Genomic DNA, 26,191 nt, shown 5'->3' with positions numbered 1-26,191 from the left:
ACCAAAACAATGAGTAACGGTCATAGCGAGGTGGTGACCAATATTTCCTAGGACGTTTTTGATGGGACGACCAAATTTTAGGTGATCTGGGTCCGGTGGCCCAGATCCATGCAGAAGGCGTGGGTTATACCATACGAAAATCTGGGTATCGGGCGGGATTCCAATTTTATGGCCCTAAAATGCCAAAACAATGAGTAACGGCCATAGCGAGGTGGTGGCCAATATTTCCTAGGACATTTTGATGGGACGACCAAATTTTAGGTGATCTTGGTCTGGTGGGCCAGATCCATGCAGAAGGCGTAGGCTATAGCACAAGAAAATTTGAGAATCAGGCGGAATCTAAGTTTTATGGCCCTTAAACACCAAAAAGAAGTAACAGTCATGGAAAGACGTACAATTTAGGTGATATGGGTCTGGTGGCCCGAGACCATACAGAAGGCGTATGTTATAGCACACGAAAATCTAGGAATCTGGCGAAATTCTAATGTTTTTGCCCTAAACTGCCAAAAAATGAGTAACGGTCATGGAGAATCGGTGACAGTTGTTCCTTAGGACATTTCTTAAGGGCCGTAATAATTTTAGGTGATCGAGGTTCGGTGGCCTCGGGCCCATGCAGAAGGTGTGGGCTATAGCACACGAATATTTAGAAATCGGGCAGAATTCTAATTTTATGGCCCTAAAATGCCATAAAACGATTAACGATCATGGAGAAGTGGTGATAATTTTCCCTAGGATATTATTTATGGGCCGGAATAATTTTAGGCATCCGGGTCGGGTGGCCCGAGCCCATGCAAAAAATGTGGGCTATAACACACAAAAATCTGGAAAATAATAAAGAACGAGTAACAGTAATGAAGAGGCGGTGATTATTATTCCTTAGGGCGTTTGGAATGGGCTGGCAAAATTTTACGCGATATCGGTTCGGCGTCCCGGGCCCACGCAGAAGGCGTGGGCATAACACATAAAAATGTTGGAATCGGGCGATATTAAAGTTTTATGGCCCTAAAATATCAAAAAGCGATTGACGGTCATGGCAAGGCGATGACTATTGGTCCTTAAGATATTTTTTTATGGTCCGACGAAACTTTAAGCGATCCGAGTTAGGTGGCCGCCCATGCAGAAGGCGTGGGCTATGCACACAAATATCTCAGAATCGGGGGAAATTCCAGTTTTATGGCTCTAAACACCAAAAAATAAGTAATGGTCATTTCGAGGCGGCGACTATTGTTCCTTAGGGATTTTTTGATGTCCGATAAAATATTAGGCGAGTTGGCTCTGGTGGACCGGGCCCATTCAAGAGGCTTGGTTATAGCACACGAAAATTTAAAAATTGGGCGAAATTCAAATTTTATGGCATTAAAAAACCAAAAATATGAGTAACGGTCATAGCGAGGTGGTGAAAATTGTTTCCTATGATGTTTTTGATTGGCCGACCAAATTTTAGGCGATCTAGGTCCGGTGGCCCGGACGCATACAGAAGGCGTGGGCTATACCACACGCAAAATCTGGGAATCATACGGAATTCCAGTTTTATGGCCCTAAAATGCCAAAAAATGAGTAACGGTCATGGCGAGGCGGTGACTACTGTTCCTTAGGAAATTTCTGATAGATCGAAAAAATTTTAGGCGAACCGGGTCCAGTGACCTGGGCCAATGCAGAAGGCGTAGGCTATAGCACAAGCAAATTTGAAAATCGGGTGGAATTTAAGTTTTATGGCCCTTAAACACCAAAAATAAAAGTAACGGTCATGGTAAGACGGTAAAATCTTGGCGATATAGGTCCGGTGGCCCGAGACCATGCAGAAGGCGTAGGCTATAGCACACGAAAATCTAGGAATCAAGAATTCCTATTTTTTTGCCCTAAAACGCCAAAAAATGAGTAACAGTCATGGAGAAGCGGTGACAATTGTTCCATAGGACAGTTTTTAAGGGCCGTAATAATTTTAGGCAATCCGGGTCCGGTGGCTCGGGCCCATGCAGAAGGTGTGGGCTATAGCACAAGAAAATTTGGAAAAGAATTTCAGTTTTATGGCCCTAAAACGCCAAAAACGATTAACGGTCATGAAGAAGCGGTGACAATTGTTCCCTAGGATATTTTTTATGGGCCGAAATAATTTTAGGTTATTTAGGTTTTGTGGCTCGGTCACATGCAGAAGGTGTGAGCTATAGCACACGAAAATTTAGAAATCGGGCGGAATTCCAGTTTTATGGCCCTAAAACGCCAAAAACTGAGTAACGGTCATGGCAAGGCGATGACTATTGTTTCTTAGGATGTTTTTGATGCTCCGAAAAAATTTTAAGTGATCCGGGTCCTGTGACTCGGGCCGATGTAGAAGGTGTGGGCTATAGCACACAAAAATCTGGAAAATACTAAAGAACGAGTAACAGTCATGGAGAGGCGGTGATTATTATTTCTTTGGGTGTTTGGAATAGGCCGGCAAAATTTTATGCGATATGGGTTCGGCATCCCGAGCCCACGCATAATCGGGTGATATTGAAGTTTTATGGCCCTAAAATGCCAAAAGACGAATAACGGTCATAAAAAGGCGGTGACTATTGGTCCTTAGGATGTTTTTGATGGTCCAACAAAACTTTAAGCAATCCGAGTCCAGTGGATCGGGCCCATGCAGAAGGCGTGGGTTATGCACATAATAATCTGAGAATCGGGGAAATTCCAGTTTTATGGCTATAAAATACCAAAAAATAAGTAATGGTCATTGCGAGATGGAGACTATTGTTCCTAAGGAATGTTTTGATAGGCCGGAAATATTTTAGGCGATCTGGCTTTGGTGGACTGGGCCCATTCAAGAGGCTTGGTTATAGCACACGAAAATTTGAAGATTAGGCAAAATTCTAATTTATGGCATTAAAGCACCAAAAAATGAGTAACAGTCATAGCGAGGTGGTGACCATTTTTTCCTAGGACGTTTTTGATGGGCCGACCAAATTTTAGGCGATCTGGGTCCGGTTGCCCGAATCTAGGTCTGTGCATGGATCGTATCGGATCTGATTTAACACATTTCATATTTCGGATTCTACAAAATGTAATTCGAATCCTAATTCGAATCCGATCAGAATTAAATATTTCATATTTTTAGATCGGATTACACGTATTATTAAGGCTATTGCTAATCTAATCGGCTAATGCATTTGCCTTATCTGCTTCTTCTGTGTTCTGTGCTAATACAAACATATCTTTGCTTTTCATCCCTTTTATCAACATTGTATCTCTAAGAAAATATTTCTCTGGAGGTCCGAGTTGTTATGCCTCTAAGTTGCGAAACTCATACTTATATTTTCTTTGTCGAAGAGGCAATACAACAAGAAAACTTCATGTTTCTCTAATTATGAGGGGTACTATGGTGCCAATGTAGCTAAATCCAGTAATTGTAAAGGTAATAACTTGGAGGAAGATGTAAAAGAAGTACTGGCTATCCGAAATTAAAGTTTAATATTTATAAATGCCCTAATAATTTCGGATTTTGGATCGGATCGGGTTAAAATTATACCAATCCAAATTCGATCCGGATATCCAAAATTTTAATAAACATAATCCAAAATCCGATCCAAATATCTGAAATCCGAAATTGAGTGGATTGGTTCAGATTTTGGATATCCAATCCAAATGCACAGCACTACCCGGATCCATGGAGTAGGCGTGGGTTATACTACACGAAAATCTGGAAATCATGCAGAATTCCACTTTTATGGCCGTAAAATGCCAAAAAATAAGTAACGATCATGGCGAGGTGGTGACTATTGTTCCTTAGGACATTTGTGACGGACCGACAAAATTTTAGGCGAACCGGGTCCAGTGACCTGGGCCAATGCATAAGGTGTAGGCTATAGCATAAGAAAATCTGAGAATCAGGCGAAATTTAAGTTTTATGGCCCTTAAACACCAAAAAAGATAACGGTCATGGAAAGACGGTAAGATTTAGGCGATCTAGGTTCGGTGGCCCGGGCCCATGCAGAAGGCGTCAGCTGTAGTGCACGAAAATATGGGAATGAGACGGAATTCAAGTTTTATTGTCCTAAAACGTCAATAAACGAGTAACGGCCATGGTGAGGTGATGACAATTGTTCCTTAGGACGTTTTTGATGGGCTGGAAACATTTTAGGTGATTCGGGTCCGGTGGTTGCGGCCCATGCAAAAGGCGTGGGCTAGCACACGAAAATCTAGATTTGAGTTTTATGGCCCTAAAACGCCAAAAAATGAGTAACGGTCTTGGCGAAGCGGTGATTATTATTCCTTAAGACGTTTTGATGGAATGGAATAATTTTAGGCAATTCGGGTCGGGTGTCCCGCGCCTATGCAGAAGGCGTGGGCTATAGCAAATGAAAATCAGGAATCGGGTGGAATTTCAATTTTATGGCCCTAAAATGCCAAAACATGAGTAACCGTAATGACGAGGCTGTGACTATTGTTCCTTAGGACATTTTGGATATGCCAAAAATATTTTAGGCAATTCAGATCTGGTGGCCCGGACCAATATAAAAGGCGTGGGATATAACTTACGAAAATTTGGGAATCAGACGAAATTCTTATTTTATGGCTCTATATCACCAAAAAACGAGTAATGGTCATGGAAAGGCGGTGAATATTATTCCCTAGGATATTTTTGATAGGCCAAAACCAATTTAGGCAATGCGAATCTAATAGCCCAGGCTCATGTAGAAGGTGTGTGCTATAGCACACGAAAATCTGGGAATTGGGTGGCATTCGAGTAATAGTTATGGCGAGGTGGTGATTATATTTCCTTAGGATGTTTTTGATGGGCCGACAAAATTTTAGGCGATACGGGTCTGGTGCCCTGGGCTCATGCAGAAGGCGCTTGCTATAATACACGAAAATCTAGGAATCATACGGAATTATATTTTTATGGCCCTAAAATGCTAAAAACGAGTAGAGTTCATAGAAAGGAGGTGACTATAGTTCCTTGTGATGGGCTGGTAAAATTTTAGGCGAAAAGGGTCCGTTGGCCCGAGCCCGTGCAGAAGGCGTGAGCTATATCACATGAAAATCTGAGAATCAGGCGGAATTTTAATTTTATGGCCCTAAAATGCTAAATAAAATGAGTAATGATTATGGATAGGTGGTGACTATTGTTCCTTAGGACGTTTTGGATGTGCCAAAATATTTTTAGGCAATTCAGGCCTAATGGCCCGGACCAATACAAAAGGCGTGGGATAAAACATACGAAAATCTGATAATCGGACGAAATTCCAGTTTTATGGTCCTAAAACGGTCATGGCGAGGCGGTAACTATTGTTCCTTAGGATGTTTTGATGGTTTGGAAAAATTTTAGGCAATTCGGGCCCATGTAGAAGGCGTGGGCTATACCACACGAAAATTTACGAATCGGGTGGAATTTCAGTTTTATGGCCTAAATTGCCAAAAAATAACTAACGATCATGGTGATGTAGTGACTATTATTCCTTAGGACCTTTTTAATGGTCCGACATAACTTTAGACGATCCGGGTCTGATGGCCCGGGCCCATATAGAATGCGTGAGCTAATAGCACACGAAAATTTGAGAATCAGACGGAATTCCAGTTTTATGGCCCTAAAACATCCAAAAATGAGTAATGGTCATGGAGAGGTAATGAATATTGTTCCTTAGAACGTTTTTGATGGTCCGACATAACTTTAGACAATCCGGGTCAGGTGGCCTGAGCCCATGCAGAATGCGTGGGCTATAGCACACAAAAATCTGGGAATCACGCGGAATTCCAGTTTTATGGCCCTAGAATTCCAAAAAATAAGTAACGGTCATGGAGAGGTAGTGAATATTATTCCTTAGAGGGTTTTTTATAGGCCGACAAAATTTAGGCGATCTAGGTCCGGTTGCCCGGGCTCATGCAGAAGGTATGTGCTATAGTGCACGAAAATCTAGGAATCAGGCGGAATTTCAATTTTATGGCCCTAAAACGCCAAAACTCGAGTAACGGTCATGGCAATGCGTTGACTATTGTTCCTTAAGAAGTTCTTGATGGGCTGATAAAATTATAGGCGATCCGGGTTCGGTGGCCCGGGTCCATGCAGACGGTGTGGGCTATAGCACACGAAAATTTAGGAATCAAACTGAATTCTTGTTTTATGGCCTTAAACGCCAAAAGACGAGTAACGTTCATGGCGAGGCGGTGACTATTGTTCCATAGGATATTGTTGATGAGCCGGTAAAATTTTAGGCAATCTGGATCCGTTGGCCCAGGCATGTGCAGAAGGCGTGGGCTATAGCAGATGAAAATTTGGGAATCGTTCGCAATTCCATTTTTATAGCCCTCAAACGCTAAAAAATGAGTAACTTTCATGGCGAAAAGGTGATTATTGTTCCTTAGGATATTTTTGATGGAACGACAAAATTTTAATCGATCTGGGTCTGGTTGCCCGGGCCCATGCAGAAGGCGTGGGATATAACACACAAAAATCTGAGAATCAGGCGAAATTCTAATTTTATGGCCTTAAAACGCCAAAAAATGAGTAACGGTCATCGCAAGGTGGTGACTATTTTTCGTGAGGACGTTTTTGATGGGTCGAAGAATTTTTCGGCGATATGAGTCTGGTGGCCCGGGCCCGTGCAGATGGCATGGGTTATAACACACAAAAATTTGAGAATCGAGTAGAATTCCAATTTTATGCCCTTAAAGCACCAAAAAATGAGTAGCAGTCATGGCAAGGCGGTTACTATTGTTCCTTAGGACATTCTTTATGTTGGTTCGATGGTCGGGCCCATGCAGAAGGTGTGGGATATAGCACACAAAAATCTGGGAATCAGACGAAATTCAAGTTTTATGCACCTAAACGCAAAACAATCGAGTAACAGTCATGGCGAGGCGGTAACTATTGTTCCTTAGGATGTTTTTGATGGGCCAAAAAATTTTAGGCGATTCAGGTCCGGTGACCCGGGCCCATGCAGAAGGCATGGGCTATAGCACACGAATACTTTGGAATCGGACGGAATTCCACATTTATGGCTCTAAAATACCAGAAAATGAGCAACGGTCATGGCGAGGTGGTGATTATTATTAGGACGTTTTTGATTATCCGACAGAGCTTTAGACGATCCGGGTTTGGTGGCATGTGCCTATGCAGAATCTATGGGCTATTGCATAAGAAAATCTGGGAATCGAGCAGAATTCTAGTTTTAAGGCCCTAAAATGCCCAAAAAATGAGTAACGATCATGGAAAGTCGGTGACTATTGTTCCTAGGGACATTTTTGATGGGCCAAAAAATTTTAGGCGATCTGAGTCCAATGGCCTGGGCCCATGCTGAAGGCGTGGGCTATAGCACACGAAAATGTGAGAATCAAGCGGAATTCTAATTCTATGGCCCTAAAAACGCCAAAAAAAGGTTACAGTCATGGCGAGGCAGTGACTATTGTTTCTTAGGACGTTTCTGATGGGCAAAAATATTTTTAGGCGATATAGGTCTGGTGACCCGGGTCCATGCAGAAGGCGTGGGCTATAACACACAAATATCTAGGAATATGGCAGAATTCCAGTTTTATGGCCCTTAAACGCCAAAAAACGAGTTACGATCATGGCGAGGCGGTGACTATTGTTCCTTACGAATTTTTTGATGAGCCGAAAATATTTTAGGCGATCTATGTCCGGTAGCCCAGGCACATGTAGAAGGCGTGGGCTATAGCACAAGAAAATCTAGGAATCGGGCGGAATTCTACATTTATGGCCCTTAAATGCCAAAAAACAAATAACGGTCATGGAAAGGTAGTGACTATTGTTCCTTCAAATATTTTTGATGGTCCGGTAAAACTTTAGATGATCTGTGTCCGATGACCCACGCCCATGCAGAAGGCGTGGGCTATTGCATACGAAAATCTGGGAATCGGGTAGAATTTCGGTTTTATGGCCCTAAAATGCCAAAAAGCGAGTAACAGTCAGGCGAGTCAGTGACTATTGTTCCTTAGATGTTTTTGATGGGCCGAAATTTTTTTAGGTGATCCGAGTTCGATGGCCCGGGCCCATGTAGAAGGCATGGGCACACAAAATCTAAGAATCGGGGGGAATTCAAATTTTATGGCCCTAAAATGACAAAACATAAGTTACGGTCATGGCGAGGTTGTGACTATTGTTCATTAGGAGGTTTATGATGGGCCAGTAAAATTTAAGGCGATCTGGGTCCTTTGGCCCTAGCCCATACAGAAGGCGTGGGCTATAGCACCCAAAAATCTTGGAATCGGGCTGAATTCCAGTTTTATGGCCCTAAAACGCCAAAAAACCAGTAACGTTGATGGCGAGGCCGGTGACTATTGTTGCTTAGGAAGTTTATGATGGGCAGGCAAGATTTTAGGCAAATTTGGTTCAGTGGCCCGGTCCCATGCGGAAGGTGTGGGCTATTGCATACAAAAGTTTGTAATAGGGCGAAATTCCATGTATATGGCCCTAAAATGCAAAAACACGAGTAACGACCATGGCGAGGCAGTGACAATTATTCCTTAGGAATGTTTTGATGGGCCAACAAAATTTTAGACGATCCGGATACGATGGACCGGGCCTGCAGAAGGCATGGGCTATAACACACGAAAATCTGGGAATCTGACATAATTCAAGTTTTATGGGCCTAAAATGCTAAAATATTTGTAACGATCATGGAGAGGCAGTGACTAATGTTCCTTAGAATGTTTTTGATAGCCCGACAAAATTTTAGGTCTGATGGCCCGAGCCCATGCAGAAGGTGTTGGCTATAGCACACGAAAATTTAGGAATCGAGCGAAATTCCAATTTTATGGCTTTAAAACGACAAAAACGTGTAACAGTCATGGCAAGGTGGTGACTATTATTGCTTAGGACGTTTTGGATGGTCTGAAAAAACTTTAGGCGATCAGGGTCCGGTTGCACCGGGCTCATGCAAAAGGCGTGGGCTATAGCACACGAAAATCTTGGATCGGGCAGAAGTCCGGTTTTATGCCCCTAATACGCCAAACAATAAGTAACGGTCAAGGCGATGTGGTGACTATAGTTCCTTAAGACGTTGGCGAGGTAGTGAATATTATTTCTTAGGATATTTTTAATGGTCCGTCAAACTTTTAGGTGATCCGGGTCCGGTGGCCCACGCCCATATAGAAGGCGTGGGCTATACCACACGAAAATTTGGGAATCGGGCGAAATTCTAGTTTTTTTGCCCTAAACGTAAAAAATGAATAATGTTCATGGCGAGGCGGTGACTATTGATCCTTAGGAAGTTTTTGATGGGCCATCAAAATTTTAGGAGATCTGGGTCCGATGGCCTGGGCCCATGCAGAATGCGTGAGCTATAGCACACGAAAATCTGGAAATCGGGCAAAATTTTAGTTTTACGTCCCTAAAATATGGGATGGCATTTTAGGCAATCTGGAACCGATGGCCCGGGCCCATGAAGAAGGCGTGGGCTATAGTACACGAAAATGTGGGAATCGCGCGAAATTCCAGTTTTATGGCCTTAAACACCAAAAAATCAGTAACGGTCAAGGCGAGACAGTGACTATTGTTCCTTAGGATGTTTTTGATAGGCCAAAACTTGTTAGGCGATACGGGTCTGAAGGCCCTGGCTTATGCAGAAGGCGTGGGCTATAGCATACGAAAATCTAGAAATCAAGCAGAATTCTAGTTTTATGGCTCTAAAACGCCAAAAAATGAGTAACGGTCATGGCAGGGCGGTGACTATTGTTCCTTAGGACGTTTTTAATGATCCGAAAAAACTTTAGGCGATCCGCATCTGGTTGCACTGGGCCCATGAAGAAGGCGTGGGCTATAGCATACGAAAATCTGGGATTGGACTGAATTCAAGTTTTATGTCGTTAAAACGCGAAACAATGAGTAACGGTCATGGCGAGGCAGTGGCTATTGCTCCTTAGGAGGTTGGCGAGGCGCTAATTATTGTTATATAATACATTTTTGATGATCCGGCAAAATTTTAGGCGGTAGGGGTCTGGTGGTGTGTGCCCATGCAGAAGGCGTGGGCTATATCACACGAATATTTGGGAATCAGGCGGAATTCTAGTTTTCATCCCTAAAATACCAAAACATGAGTATCGGTCATGGCAAGTCGGTGACTATTGTTCCTTAGAAAATTTTTGATGGTCCGGAAAACCTTAGGTGATCCGGGTTTGGTTGCATCGGGTCCATGCAGAAGGAGTGGCCTATGGCATACGAAAATCTAGAATCGAATTGAATTCCAATTTTAAGGCCCTAAAACGCCAAAATATGAGTAACGGTCATGGAGAGGCGGTGACTATTGTTACTTAAGACATTTTTGATGATCCGACAAAATTTTAGACGGTGCGGGTCTGGTGGCCCGACCCCATGCAGAAAGCGTGTGCTATATGATACGAAAATATGAGATTCGGACAGAATTCTAGTTTTACGTTCCTAAAACGCTAAAACATGTGTAACGGTCATGGCGAGGAGGTGACTATTATTCCTTAGAACACTTTTGATGGGCCAAAAAAAACTTAGGCGATCCGGGTCCGCTGGACCGAGACCATGAAGAAAGAGTGGGCTATAGCACACGTAAATTTGGGAATCGCACGAAATTCCAGTTTGATGACCCTAAAATGCCAAAAATGAGTAACGGTTATGGCGAGGCGGTGACTATTATTCCTTAGCACATTTTTGATGGGCCGAAAATTTTTAGGTGATCCGGGACCGATGGCCAGTGCTTGTGCAAAGGTGTGGGCTATATAGCACATGAAAATCTGAGAATCGGTCAATTTCTAGTTTTATGGCCCTAAAATGACAAAAACTAAGTAACGATCATGGAAGACGGTGAATATTGTTCTTTAGGACGTTTGTTATGGGCCAACAAAATTTTAGGTGATCTGGGTCCGGTGGCTCGGGCCTATGCAAAACGCGTAGGTTATAGCACAAGAAAATATGGGAATTTGGTGGAATTCCGATTTTGTTGCCCTAAAATGACAAATAATGACAAACGGTCATGGTGAGGTGATGAATATTGTTCCTTAGGATGTTTCGGTAAAATTTTAGGCGATCCGGATCCGGTGGCTCGGGCCCATGTAGAAGGCATGGGCTATAGCACACGAAAATCTAGGAATCGGCCAGATTTTCAGTTTTATGGCCCTAAAATGCCAAAAATGAGTAACGGTCATGACGAGGCGGTGACTATTGTTTCTTAGGACATTTTTGATTGGCCCAAAAACTTTTAGACAATCCAGCTCTGGTGGTCGGGGCCCATGTAGAAGGTGTGGGCTATAGCACACAAAAAATTGAGAATTGGGCAAAATTCCAGTTTTATGTTCCTAAAATGCCATAAGACGAGTAACAGTCTTGGTGAGGCGGTGACTAATATTTCTTAGGACGTTTTTGATGAACCGGCAAAATTTAAAGTGATATGGGTGTGGTGGCATGGGAACTTGCAGAAGGCATGTGCTATAGCACATAAAATTTTGAAAATCGGGCGAAATACCAGTTTTATGGCCCTATAACGCCAAAAAATGAGTAACAGTCATGGGAAGGCGGTGACTATTGTTCTTTAGACATTTTTGATGGGTCATAAAAATTTTAGGTGATCCGGATCAGGTGGCCCAGGCCCATGCAGAAGGCATGGGTTATAACATACGAAAATAAGAGAATCAGGCAGAATTCTAGTTTAATGGCCCTAAAATGCCAAAAACGAGTAACGGTCATGGCAAGGCGGTGACTATTGTTCCTTAGGACGTTTTTGATGATCCGAAAAAACTTTACGCGATCTGGATCCGGATCCGAATCCGGTGGCTCGGCCCCATTCAGAAGGTGTGAGCTATATTGCACACGAAAATCTAGTAATCCGGCGAAATTCCAGTTTTATAGCCCTCAAACGCCAAAAAATAGTAACTGTCATGGCGAGACGATAAGTGTTGTTCCTAAGGATGTTTTTGATGGGCCGAAAATATTTTAAGTAATCCGGGTCCGGTTGCCTAGTCTCATGTAGAATGTGTGGGCTATAACATACAAATATCTAGGAATCGGACGAAATTTTAGTTTTATGGCCCTAAAACGCCAAAGAATGAGTAACGGTCTTGGCGAGGCAGTGATTATTGTTTCTCAGAACGTTTTTGATGGGCCAACAAATTTGTAGGCAATTTTGATCCGGTGGCCCGGGACCATGCAGAAGGCGTGGACTATGCATACGGAAATTTGGGAATCGGGCAAAACTTTAGTTTTATGGCCCTAAAATACCAAAAACTGAGTAATAGTCATGGAGAGGCAGTGACTATTGTTCCTTAGGACGTTATTGATTAGACGGCAAAAATTTAGGTGATCCGGATTTGGAGGCCCGGACCCATGCAAAAGGCGTGGGCTATAGCATACGGAAATCTGGTAATCGGACGGAATTCAAGTTTTATGTCCTTAAATTGCCAAAATATAAGTAACGGTCATGGCGAGGCGGTGACTATTGTTCCTTAGGAAGTTTTTGATGGGCCGGCAAAATTTTAGGCGATCTGGGTCCGGTGGTCCGGGCCCATGCAGAAGGCGTAGGCTATAGCACACAAATATTTAGGAATCGGACTGAATTCAGGTTTTATGTCCTTAAATTTCCAAAATATGAGTACATTTCATGGCAAGGCGGTGACCATTGTTCCTTATGATGTTTTTGATGGTTCGGAAAAATATTAGTCGATTCGTGTCCAATGGTGTGGCTCATACAGAAGGCATGTGCTATAGCACACAAAAATTTGGGAATCATGCAGAATTCTAGTTTAATGGCCCTAAAACGCCAAAAAATGAGTAATGGTCATGGCAAGGCAGTGACTATTGTTACTTAGGACATTTTTTATGGTCCGAAAAAACTTTAGGCGATACGGATCCGGTGGCCCGGCCCCATGCAGAAGGTGTGGTTATAACACACAAAAATCTGGAAATCGAGCGAAATTTTAGTTTTATGGCCCTCAAACGCCACAAAATGAGTAACGATCATGAAGAGGCTATGTGTCATGACCCGAATTGCCCATCTTCGGGACCGTGATGGCGCCTAACATTTCATTTGCTAGGCAAGCCAACTTTATAATAATTATATCCATTTTTTAAAAAAATTTAATTTAATTAATAATAAAGAAACTAATAACTGGAATAAAATCTGAAATAAAATGAGTAAACCATAATAATAATGATGTCTAAATACCATCCCAAAACTGGTGTCACAAATGCACGAGCTACTAAAATAATACAAATAAGGGTCTAAATGAAAATAATGTTGTCTGACAGAAATACATAGCTAAAATAAAGTAGATGGGGACTCTAGAGCTGCAAACGCCGTGCAGCTATACCTCAAGTCTCCTGTGGATAGCTGATTCCGAGCAAATATATTGTACGCCGCTGGGACCAACTTCGGTTTCTGCAAAATAAGTGTAGAGTGTAGTATGAGTACAACCGACCCCATGTACCAGTAAGTGTCGAGCCTAATCTCGACGAAGTAGTGACGAGGCTAAGGCAGGTCACTTACATTAACCTGTACGCAATAATAATAATAACAACAATATAGGAGAACAGAAATAGAAATTAAACCGGTAAATCATATCAACAATCAAGCCAACTCGGCAGTCATAACCAATTATTACTTAAATCGCTTTCCGTTGCGGCGTGCAACCCGATTCCACAATATATTCATATTCAATTCTGTTGTTGCGTGCAACCCGATCCCACAATATATTCATTTTCATTTAATTCCGTTGCGGCGTGCAACCCAATCCTTAATATATCTTTTCAATGAATTCTGTTGCGCCGTGCAACCCGCTCCTCCAATATATTCACTTTCAATCAATTCTATTGCGGCGTGCAAATCCGCTCCTCCAATATATTCACTTTCATTTCTGTTGCGGCGTGCAACCCACTCCTCAATAATATAATTTACCAATTCTTATAAAAGAAATTATTCCAATAAATGCAATAATTAATATAAAATTATAAGACAACAAGCATATAATAATTATGATTTATTTAGAAACAAGTGATCACAAGTAGCAATTAATTGCGAAAATTAAGGAGAAAATAGACAATTTAATATTTAGTATGCTAAATGTCAAGTAACAATTAAGTCACATAAATCAAATAAGCATGTAGCAAATATAGCAGGGATTCAAGGCATAATATTAGGCAATAAATATGAGAGAAATAATTAATATAATAATTAATTCATGATTTAAAATAATTTATGATTTTCAGATAAATGTGCAAACAATCAATTTGACGGCGTATAGGCACTCGTCAACTCGCCTATACGTCGTTACACATGAAATTCACGTAACAATAATTCAAGGGTTCTATTCCCTCAAGTCAAGGTTAACCACGACACTTACCTCGCTCCGCAACAAAATTCAAGATTCCAATAAACCTTTGCCTCGTGAATTGATGTCTGAAGGCTTCAAATCTAGTCACAAACAATTCAATATTCTCAACACGAATCGTAGGAATTAATTCCATATGAAATTACTAATTTTTCAGATTAAAATCCAAAATTCATTTCATAAATAGATAGTGGGACCCACGTCTCAAATCCCAAAAAAAACTCACGAAATTCAAACACCCATTCCGATACGAGTTCAACCATACAAAAATTATTGAATTCCGACATCAGATTTGCTTTCAAATCATAAGTTTTTGTTATTGGAAGATTTTATAAAAATCTGATTTTTCTTTCATAAATTCATGGATTCATGATGTAAATGTGTATGGAATCAAGAAATATAACTAATTTCGGCTAAAGAATACTTACCCAACTCAAACTCGTGAAAAATGCCTATGAAATCGCCCAAAACCGAGGTCTAAAACTCAAAAAATGAACAAAAATGTCGGACTCCGGACACATATATTCTGTCCAGGCAAGTCGCATCTACTTGTCTCAAAATTTTCAAGCCAAAATTTGCGGTACCAGCCTTCAGTCAATCGATCATAACTTTCAGTACAAATGTCCAAATGATAAATGGTTTATTTTTTGTGGAAACTAGAATCAAAGGGCTACAACTGTAATGTTTTGATAATTTCCAGATTCCTTATATATTGCGAGATATAAGCTTCCAAAGTCAGCCCTGTGCATCAGAAATGTTTGGCGATGCACACTGCCAGGCAAAGAAAAACTGCATTATCAGCCTTCAGTCAATTGATCATAACTTTCTCTACAAATGTCCAAATGATTATGGTTTATCTTTTTGAAAATTAGAATCAAAGGGCTACAACTTTCATGTTTTGATAATTTTCAGATTCCTTATAGATTGTGAGATACAAGCTTCCAAAGTCAACTCTGCGAATCAGAAATTTGGCACACTGCTGTCAAAAATCAGCAGTTAAAAATGACCTAAAAATGGTCTGAAACTCACCCGAGCCCCTCGGGACTCCGTCCGAACATACCAACAAGTCTCAAAACATATTATGGACCTACACGAGGTCTCAAATCACACATAAAAACGGCGAAACTACAAATCGCGCGTCGATTCAGACTTATGAGTTTATGAAATTTTCAATTCTATAACTTGCGCCGAAACATGCCAAATCAATTCGGAATGAACTCAAATTTTGCATTCAAGTCATAAATGACATAATGGAGCTGTTTTAATTTTCAGAATCAAATTCCGACCCTGATATCAATAAAGTCAACTCCCGGTCAAACTTTCCAAAAAATCTTCTATTTTTCAACTTTCGCCAAAATGCGTCGAATTGTCCTACGGACTTCCAAATCCAAATCCAAATCCGAACATGCGCGTAAGTCCGAAATCACCGTACGAAACTATTGGAATCATCAAAATTCCATTCCGGGGTCGTTTTCTCAAAAGTCAAATCTCCGTTCAAACTTTAGAAATTCAAGCTTTATAAAATCAAACCTTTTATTTTTTTTCAAAAACTACGGAAAGCGTGCCTACGTACCTCGGAATAACTTCAAATTTTGTACATAAGTCATAAATATTGTTACGAAGCTGATCGAACTCTCGGAATATAAATCGGGACCCGGTATCAACAAAAACTCAATTATGACCAAATTTAGGAATTCTTAAACCTTTAGATTTTTAGTTTCCGTTAAATGCCGATAATTTGAGTTAGGGGCCTTCGAATTCGATTTCGGGCATACGCCCAAGTCCCAAATTACGATACGAACCTACCGAAAATGTTAAAATACTGATCCGGGTCTGTTGACTCAAAACATTGACCAAAGTCAACTCAGTTGAGTTTTAAAGCTCTATTTCATATTTTAATCATTTTTTCATATAAAAATTTTCCGAAAAAATGTACGGACTACGCATGTAAGCCGAGGAATGTTGAATAGTGCTTTTTGAGGTCCCAAAATGCAGAAATGAATATTTAAAATTAAAGATGACATATTAGGTCATCACACTGTGACTATTGTTCCTTATGACATTTTTAATGTGCTGAAAACATATTACGCAATCCAGGTCTGGTGGCCGAGGCCAATGCAGAAAGCATGGGCTAGCACATAACACTTTGGGAATTGGGCGAAATTCTAATTTTACGGCCCTAAAACGCCAAATAACGAGTAACGGTCATGGCAAGATGGTGACTATTTTTCCTTAGGTTATTTTTTACGGGCCGAAAAAATTTTAGGCAATCCGGGTCTGGTGACCTGAGCCCATGCAGAAGGCGTGGGCTACAGAATATGAAAATCTAGAAATCGGACGAAATTCCAAATTTATGGCCCTTAAACTCTAAAACACGAGTAAGGGTCATGGCAAAGCATTGACTATTGTTACTTGGGATATTTTTGATAGCGAGGAAAAACTTTAGGCGAGTCGGTTCTGATGGCCCGGGTCCATGCATAAGACGTGGGCTATAACACACGAAAATATTAGAATCGGGGCAAAATTCCAGGTTAATGGGCCTAAAACGCAAAAAACAAATGAGTAACGGTCATGGCGAAACGGTGACTATTGTTCCTAAAGACATTGGCGAGGCGGTGATTATTGTTCCTTAGGATATTTTTTATGGTCCATCAAACTTTTAGGCAGTCCGAGTCTGGTGGCCCGGGCCCATATTGAAGGCGTTGGATATAACAAATTCAGTTTTATGGCCCTAAAATTTCAAATATCGAATAATGGTCATGGCGAGGTGGTGACTATTGTTCCTTAGGATATTTTTGATAGGCCGGCAAAATTTAAGGCGATCCGAATACGGTGGCTCGGGCCCATACCAAAGGCGTGGGTTATAGTACAGGAAAATCTGGGAATCTGGCGGAATTTCAGTTTTACGGTACTAAAACGCTAAAAAACGAGTAACGGTCATGGCGAGGTGGAGATTATTGTTTCTGAGGACATTTTTTATGGGCTGGCAAAATTTTAGGCGATTTGGGTTCGGTGGCTCGGGCCCATGAAGAAGGCGTGGGCTATAGCACACAAAATTATGGGAATCGCTCGAAATTCCAGTTTTATGGCCCTAAAGGGCCAAAAAATTGAGTAACGGTCAAGGCGAGGCGGTGACTATTGTTCCTAAGGATGTTTTTGATGGGCCGAAAAATTTTTGGGCGATCCGGATCTAGTCGTCCGAACTCATGCAGAAGGCATGGGCTATAGCACACGAAAATTTGGGAATCGTCCTGAATTCCTATTTTATGGTCCTAAAACACCAAAATATGAGGAACAATCATGGCGAAGAGATCACTATTGTTCATTAGGTCATTTTTATGGGCCCGCAAAATTATAGGAGACTCGGGGTCGGTCGTCCGGATTCATGCAGATGTCGTAGATTATAGCACTCGTAAATCTAGAAATCGTCCTGAATTCCTATTATATGGCCCTAAAATGCAAAAAAAAAAATAAATAAATAAACGGTCATGGAGAAGTGATGACTATTTTTCATTAGGTCATTTTATCGGAACCGGTTGTCCGAATTCATGCAGATGGTGTGGACTATAACACACGAAAATCTGGGAATCGTCCTGAATTCTTATTTTATGGCCCTAAAACCCCAAAAAATAAGGAACGGTCATGGCAAAGCGATGATTATTGTTCATTAGGTCATTTTTATGGGCCTGTAAGATTTTGGGAGATTTGGAACCGGTCGCTCGAATTCATGTAGATGTTGTGGAATATAGCACACGAAAATATATGAATCGTCCTGAATTCCTGTTTTATGGCCCTAAAACACCAATAAACGAGAAATGGTCATGAAATGATAACTATTGTTCATTAGGTCGTTTTTTATGGGACCGCAAAATTTTAGGAGATTCGGCGCCCGAATTCTGACGTTGATTTGAATGAGCATATCATGATGATAGAGCTTTCAATATCACTGTGCTCACTAAAATAAAATAAAGATATCGATAAGGAAAAACTTTCTTTTCTTCTCAAATGTCATTGTGATTAATACCGGCAATCTGTTCTATTTCTGCATTTTGGAGGCACAAACTGGAAAAATAACAAATATCAGGGTAAATTTGAGAACTTAGCTGATATACAAAGGGGATTGAGTAGAACTAGAAACATTGTTGGTCCATCTAAGGAATTTCACTAGCAAAGCTAAGTTCATGACTAGCAATTGTTACTGACAAAGGATCAGTTCCTTAAGTATCAATGCTCATTGAATATTGCACATTCTAATGCCAAATGAATCTAAAACTCCTAATTCCATCAGCTGATTTCTGTCCATTTCAATAAATCTAGTCAGTTCTTTCATCCAAATTATCATTTACTTACTAGCACCAAAAATATTTTATCCTATTTGCTCAATAAAAATTTTCAACGAAGGAGATTCAGTTGAACCTTATATTGATTGTGGCTTCATCTCTATCGGTAAATATTTCAATTATTGTCGATCGATAAAGACTTTTAGTGACATTTACTTACTAGCACCTAAAATGGCAAGTGGAAATGGACAGTTGAATGGAGTCGCTTTCTCAACAAGGGAACAAAAAATTCACAAAGCATAAATCAAAGGTCAAACAAATGAATCTTATCTCTTGCTATATATAGTGAAAAGTAGCAATTTTTCTCGAAAAGGAGGCAAAATAATCATTGAATTCCTTCATTATTTTCCCTCACGTTATCCTACTTTTTAGCAAAAAAATGTAGCAAAAAGTAGGCTGCATGCAGCGTTGATTAGTCTTAATTTTTTTCTTTTGATATATCCACAAACTTTGCAACTTGTTATAAGTTAGGACATCAAAGAAAGAACTTATTCTGAGGCAATTTGGATAGGGCTGCCAACTTCATAGAAAGTTCCATTAAACAAGTTGTCAATTCTTCATTAGAAAATTCGCTCGTGAGCAATCAAGTTGCTTAACTCGACCTTATACTCATGTTGGCCAAGTGCTTGCCCTTTTAGTGGCGACTGTAGACATCTGTAACAGTAACAAATATGAAAGTGAGTTGTTAAAGCCAAGTAGATTATATTTTAAAGTATTACTTTTTACATAGAAAATATTGGCTAATCAAAATTATTTTTATTTTTATTTTTGTTTTATAAATAATTTTTGTGAAAATTATTCACCGAACAAATGTAAATATGATCCTCCCTTGTTCCATTATTATCCTTGTTTTATTATTAGCTTTGTGCATGGCAACAATGGTCGCTTAAGTAAATGGTTACCTACATACAGCACCCTTTTAGTGGCGACCGTACACATCGCTACTACAATTGGCAACCTACAGCACCTCTTGTAGTGGCGACCCTAGCAAGTCGCTACTGTAATTGGCGACTATAACACCTCATTTAGGGGCGACCCTAGAAAGTTGTCACAGAAGGTCGCTACTACAGTAGCGACCAAAAGCACCTCTTTTAGTGGCACCTCTAAAAGTCGATGCTACAATTAGCGACCTACATCACCTCTTGTAGTGGCGACTCTGTATGTCGTCACAGAAGGTCGCGGCAATATCCGACTCACTTTTAGCGGTGACTGTATCGGTCGCCACGGAAGGTCGTCACTGAATTACATCACTCCTACAATTGGCGACATAGAGTTCCTCTTTTGGTGGCAATTATAGAAAGTCGTCACTGAAATGTGGAACGCAATTACATATGGCGACATATAGCACAATATTTCCATCACCAAGAACTTAATTTCATGTAGTGCTCTAACATTAATAAACATGAAGTGAGTAGATTATTCTCTACCGTATTACTTTTATCATTAGAAAATACTGGTTAATCCAAATTATTTTTATTTTTACATATATAATTCTTTTGAAACTTTCCGCCAAGGCTTCAGCCAATGTGAATGTGCTTTTGCTCCTGTTGCATTATTATTAATGTTTTATTATTAGCTTTTGTGACGACCATGATTACCACAAAAAGTAACGCCACGAAATAAATTTTAGGTATATATAGCACATACTTTTGGTGACAACTATTAGAGGTCGCCACATAATGAGATTGAGATGAACCAATTACCAGAATATGTAGGGATTAACTTTTCTTTTTCGTCTCTATTCTCTTTGTAATTTTCTTTCCTTTAATAACGATCACTTTTGTTGGAAGAAACGTTTTCAGACCAGTACTATAGCATAACATTCCATTGCCATTACTATGGAATTTGAAGACAATTCCAAGTCTCACCTAGTCATATTAGTCATTGATATTTTAAAGAAGGGAAAATAACGATCTTTAGAGCCCAAAAATAAGTACTAGTTGTTATACAGAATTCAACGAAGATGCCACAACACAAAAAAGGCAAATAAAAAGATACATAAAGTACACTTCTCCAAATATCAAAATGCCCTGTTCTCTACATTAGTTTATATATCTAGCGCCAAATGTAATGAACTGGTAGTTGAGTAATTCAAAAAAAAAAAGGAAAAGGTCAAACCACTCTGTGGCACTCTTAAACCCAGTAAATTAGACATATATAAAGCAATGAGAATGAGATTGTTCTCATGCTTGTTTTCATAGATCACACTCTAAGATATAGTGTAATTTTCGTGGTCAGATAAGAATTAAAGAAACAAATAATGAGAATCTAACTGCTATAACACCTGTTAGAGCTGCTGAGACTTTCTTAGGTACTCCAACAATGAAGTAGCCTTCCTCTTGGCTCTCTCGGTGCCACTCTTAGCAAGCTCCGAAAGAGGTATAACTGCACCAAGCCTACAAAGGCAAGCAAGATTCTCAGAATCTCTCTTGCACAACGAGAGTAAGATAGCAGCCACGTTCTCTTTATTACGAGGTAAACCTGTCCTCAGAAGATCTATCAATACCGGGATTGTGCTAGCTCTTGTTATGACCGCCTTAGCTTCCTGGTGGTTGGCTAGGACCGAAAGAATGGTCAAAGCTTCATCAACCATGCAACTGCTTGAATCCGTCAGCATTTTTAGCAGTGCTGGTATAATCCCTGCCCGAACAGCCCGACCCTTGTTTCCTTGATATATGCATAAATTAAACAATGCTGATGCAGCATCTTTCTTCCCTCTTATATCTCCTGTCAGAAGCAAATCAATGAGTGCTGGTATGGCCCCCGATCCACCTATTAATATTTTATTCTCATCTCCGAGTGACAAACTAAAAATGGTTGCTGCTGCATTTTCTCTTGCTTCCATGCTCCCCGCTCTGAGAACTTGAACGATAGAAGGAATAGCACCGGCAAGCATTATAATACCTTTGTTCTCGTCAAATATAGAAAGGTTAAGAATAGCAGTGACAGCATTTTCTTGTATCTGCCTGTCTTCAGACGTCAATAATTTAACTAAGACTGGAATTGCTCCCGCTTCAGCAATCAAAATTCTGTTCTCCGTGCTTCTTTTAGAAAGTGAACGGATCTCGGCTACTGCAGCCCTGCAATCTTCGATGGACCTGCTTGAAAGCTTGCGTACAATTACCTCAACAGCCGCTACTTCTCGACTAACATAGCGAAATGATCCATCACCTTTCTTTATTTTCCCATTTGCAATGGCGGTTGGCTGCTCTATATTGTTCTTTGCACACCAATCACTAATTAGATTTCGCAGTGCGTAATTTGGGGCGAGCGTGAGATTGTGGAGTTGTTGCTGAGTTTTTGGGCATGTTGTGTGCCCACCATCTATCCATTGTTGTATGTACGATCTCTCATAAGTCTGTCGGATTAAGAAATGAGTACACTAGAACAAATGTTGGAGAAGCTAAAAGTATGTCACCCAAAATTAACACAAGGAAAGAAAAGGAAACGGAAAACTAAATGTTAGAATGAACTGAAACCAAAAAGAATTGCTTCTGATATTATGTATATCATTTACCTGTCCTGTGGCAGCCACAATAACAGGATCCCTCATGAGCTCAAGGGATATTGGGCAAAGAAACTCTATAGGAATTACAGGACAGTCGAGCTTTGTACTCTCCGTGTGACTCTTAAATGGAGAGTCGTCTTCTCTGGTCGAACCAGAAATCTCCGGAACACCAACCTCGGACCTCTTGGATGAATTTCCTATTCTATCTGGCTCCTGAATTATCTGACTGCAAGCACTTCCATTTGGAACACTACCTTGAGGGACACGTCTAACTTTTGACCTAACGTCATGATCAATATTGCCAATATTCTCTATATGTAAACTTCCAATTCCATTATTTCCTGAATGAATTGGATCAATCTCCTTGGCCAGTGGTTGGGACAATGATCGACATAATAAATTTGAATTTACAGGGCCACTATATCTTTCTGTGGCTCGTCTCAACTGTGTTCTGACCAATTCAACCTATCAAAAATAAGAAATATCAGAGGGGAACCCCAAGGAGACGAGCACAAACATGAAAAGATAAAAGCCAAAGCTAACAAACCTGCTCTCGCACTTCTTCTGATATGTCAAAATGATCATATGGCAAGCTACCAAGGGCTTTCTCCAATTTCCATGTAACACATTGAAACTGGAAAAGTATTTTCTTCGCTGCTGAATCCTTGAGTCAAGAAATAGCACAGATTAAGAGAGGTAGATGACACTAATTTGAATGAGCATCGTGACTATAGAGCTTTCACTATCACTCTGCTAATTGAAAAAAATAAAGATCTCAATGAGGAAAAAAGTTTCATTGTGATTAACACTGGTAATCTATTCTATTTCTGCATTATAAGGCACAAACTAGAAATATAACCAATATCGGCATAGCCAAGAGTGTGCACAGCGATGAATGAAGTTGGAATAGATCATGGTAGACCAAGATTCAAATCCCAACAAAGGCAAAAAAACTAGGCGATTCCTTCTTCTCAGTCTAAACCGCATAGTTACCCAGTACCTCTATTGGTGCGCGGTAGCAGGTATCGGTGAATTAGTCAAGGTGCGTGTATGGACTGGTCACCACCAGTACCTCTATTGGTGGGCGGTAGCAGGTACCGGTGAATTAGTCAAGGTGCGTGTATGGACTGGACACCACCATTATAGGCTATTGATGGACTAGAACAAATTTCAAGCATACTCATTTGTTAGCTATCGGTGAAAATGTACATGATTGGCCAGAAGTCTTGACTACATAAACCAAATTGACTAGCTTCCTCATTTTCTATGAATAGATCATCTAATGTTAAAAGCTCTCATTTATACTGCTGAAGGATTACTCCTGGATTTTATTTAAGAATATCTCTAGTCAGTTCTTCCATCCAAATTATCATTTCTTGGCATTCGTATCCTAGAAATATTTTTTAAGAAAATCTTGATTCTTTGCATCAACTTATGCATTTTCACACCAAAGAGAAATACTGAAAAAAAACAGATCTGATAACTACAAGCTCAACTTTTCATAGAAAAACCTACTACTCAGCAGTCAGCACTAACCAGCCAAATGAGAACAAACAAACGCAAAAACTATACACATATGACATAATGGAAATAAAGACTGAAACTTTACTACACCATATGCAAAAGGAGCCAACCCCAGTTCTTTTTAGGAAGCAACCTCTCCCCTCCCCTGTGGGTTCACCCCTGAGTCTAATGCCGTAACGGCCTTTTAAGCGCCTTTCACAACAGACTCGACACCTATGGAGCGGGATTGGTCATCTTCTAGCTTACTCTGCTAGAACTATGTATGTTGTGTCGGAAGATGGCATCACATAGTCACTTCCGCCCACAGTGTTGTTACGACGGCAGGTCACCGGGAGTGAAGTAAACTCGGCTCCTGATGTAACATTCATTCGGACCATTCGGCGTTTGATTACACACATGACATAATGGGAATTAACATATTTATAGAAAAGATTGAAACTTTACTACGCCAAATGCAAAATGAAGTTTCAATATACACAAAGACGACATAATGGAAATCAACCTCTCTCTCTCTCTCTCTCTCTCTCTCTCTCTCTCTCTCTATATATATATATATATATATATATATATATATATATATATATATATATATTAAAAGACTGAAACTTTACTACACCAAATGCAAAATGAAGTTCCAATATACACATATGACATAATGGAAATTAACATACAGATATAAAGACTGAAAATTTACTACAAAAATGCAAAATAAAGTGTCAATATACACATGACATAATGAAAATTAACATACAGTTAAAAAGATTGAAACTTTACCAAACTAGACACTTACAGAAGGGATCTTGGTGTCAAATTCATTAGCAGCTAAAAGTAGGTTCTTTGCAGCCAAAAGAGCCAATGAGAGATCAGAAAAACAAGAATTAAAAGAACCCAAATGGGTATTTAAGTCTTTAATCTCCTCAAGTAAATGAGCCAAAAGTGCAACTCTTCTAGCTAAATCTGTACAATCTTTCTTGAATTTGCCACAAAATCCAGCAATTGAGATCTGCGACACCTCATGGACTAGCCGGAATGGAGTGTTAATAGGGTGGTCTCCGGCACCGGCGGTGGCTTCTCCGCCGGCCATGGCGGTTGTTGGTTTGGGGGGTGGGGTGGGGTGGGGTTTGGGGGGGTCACTGCAACCACAGTGCAGTTTGTAGCAAAATGGGGACTTATGAGGCTTGAGTTAAAAGAGTTGGGGGCTATTTTTAAATTATTTAAATATTGAAGAGGAGGAAAGAAATTATTTGGAGGGAGGAAAGTATGGGGTAATTTAGTTTTGGTGTATAATTGTTACTATATTTATTTGAGGATATTCCTATAGAAACATTGATTTTGTCAAATGGCATTTGAATATTTAGGAATTACCAGAGAGAACGCCAGCTTCTATCACTGTATACTAATTCTTGATCCTTTTGTTTAATAAAGAAAACTTTGATAAGGTTATACTATTATAGTATGTGAAAGTGGCGGAAGTGGAATTTTGTTTAGGGAATTTGAAAAATAATAACTGTAAACTCTCGAAGAAGCTAAGTGGTTAATTTATATCTATATTATATATATATATATAAAAAAAATTAACTTTTTATACACAGCGAAGAGGGTTCGGCTAAACCACATTCTGCCCACAGCCCCACCTAGCTCCGCCCCTGGGATGTGATATTAGCAAAAAACTTATCCATATCGAATTTTTATATCAAACGAATTAGTCAAGAGATGTGTCTTTTTTATACTTATCTATTATTTAACCATGATAAAGTGATATTTATTCTTATTTACTTTGTCGTTATTAAAGTTAAATTGCTTAGTTTGATGTAAACAACCGGTACAAATAAGTATTTTGTGATTAATTATTGCATTAACTTCGATGAAACTAGTATCAATTACAAATTTTTTCTAGTTAAAATTATTTCTTAAAAAGTTTGAAATTTTCATAATGAAAGAAAAATGCATTTGACTCTCTCCATATTCTAATAATATTTTTCTTTTCCTGGATGGAGCAAGTCATAAAATTTTTAAGGATGTACATAACCGCAACAGCATATTACTAATATTTTATTTTTTTTGGATGATTTCAAAGACTGTCATTCAATAACAAATATTCACCGATTAATATAAGGTTTGGCGAAAAGATTGGCCAAGCGAGTTGTCAAAAAAGAAATTTCCAAATTGTTTCCCACCTCATAGAGAATAAATAATTTTTATTTATTTAACCATTTCATATCAGCAGTTTACTAGCTAAACTAATCCGAATTCGCAACGGATAGGTCCACTAAAAAAATAAAACGCTTACTTATCAAGAAGTTTTTCATTCTCAAATGATTTGAATCGAGATTTCTAGTTAAGGTAGAGCAATTCTAACTATTTCACCGAGCTCCTGGGGTGTGTAAATAATATTTTTTCCAGTAAGAATAAATAAATAACAATATCTAAGTTCTATTCAACGCGTCCTTGAGTTGTAAAGCAAACTGACGAGATTCACGGAATCGGGTAAGGAAAAATGGAAAAAACTATAATTAAAAGAGAGAAGGAAAAGGGG

The 26,191-nt window shown here is 39.8% G+C and overlaps 1 protein-coding gene across 1 annotated transcript; it reads right to left on the bottom strand.

Annotated features, from left to right (window-relative positions):
• Positions 1–20,618: 20,618 nt before the first annotated feature.
• Positions 20,619–24,973, bottom strand: LOC104092715 (U-box domain-containing protein 10-like). The gene is made up of 4 exons (XM_009598379.3): positions 24,446–24,973; positions 22,679–22,795; positions 22,141–22,596; positions 20,619–21,981 (listed from the first exon to the last, which is right to left on the bottom strand). The coding sequence occupies exons 1-4, from the start codon at positions 24,737–24,739 to the stop codon at positions 20,911–20,913; spliced, it is 1,938 nt and encodes a 645-aa protein (XP_009596674.1). The 5' UTR covers positions 24,740–24,973; the 3' UTR covers positions 20,619–20,910.
• Positions 24,974–26,191: the final 1,218 nt, after the last annotated feature.

This window comes from Nicotiana tomentosiformis, chromosome 10, assembly GCF_000390325.3.
Source record: "Nicotiana tomentosiformis chromosome 10, ASM39032v3, whole genome shotgun sequence".
NCBI classification, from domain to species: domain Eukaryota; kingdom Viridiplantae; phylum Streptophyta; class Magnoliopsida; order Solanales; family Solanaceae; genus Nicotiana; species Nicotiana tomentosiformis.
This window is presented reverse-complemented; position numbering and strand designations above follow the sequence as displayed.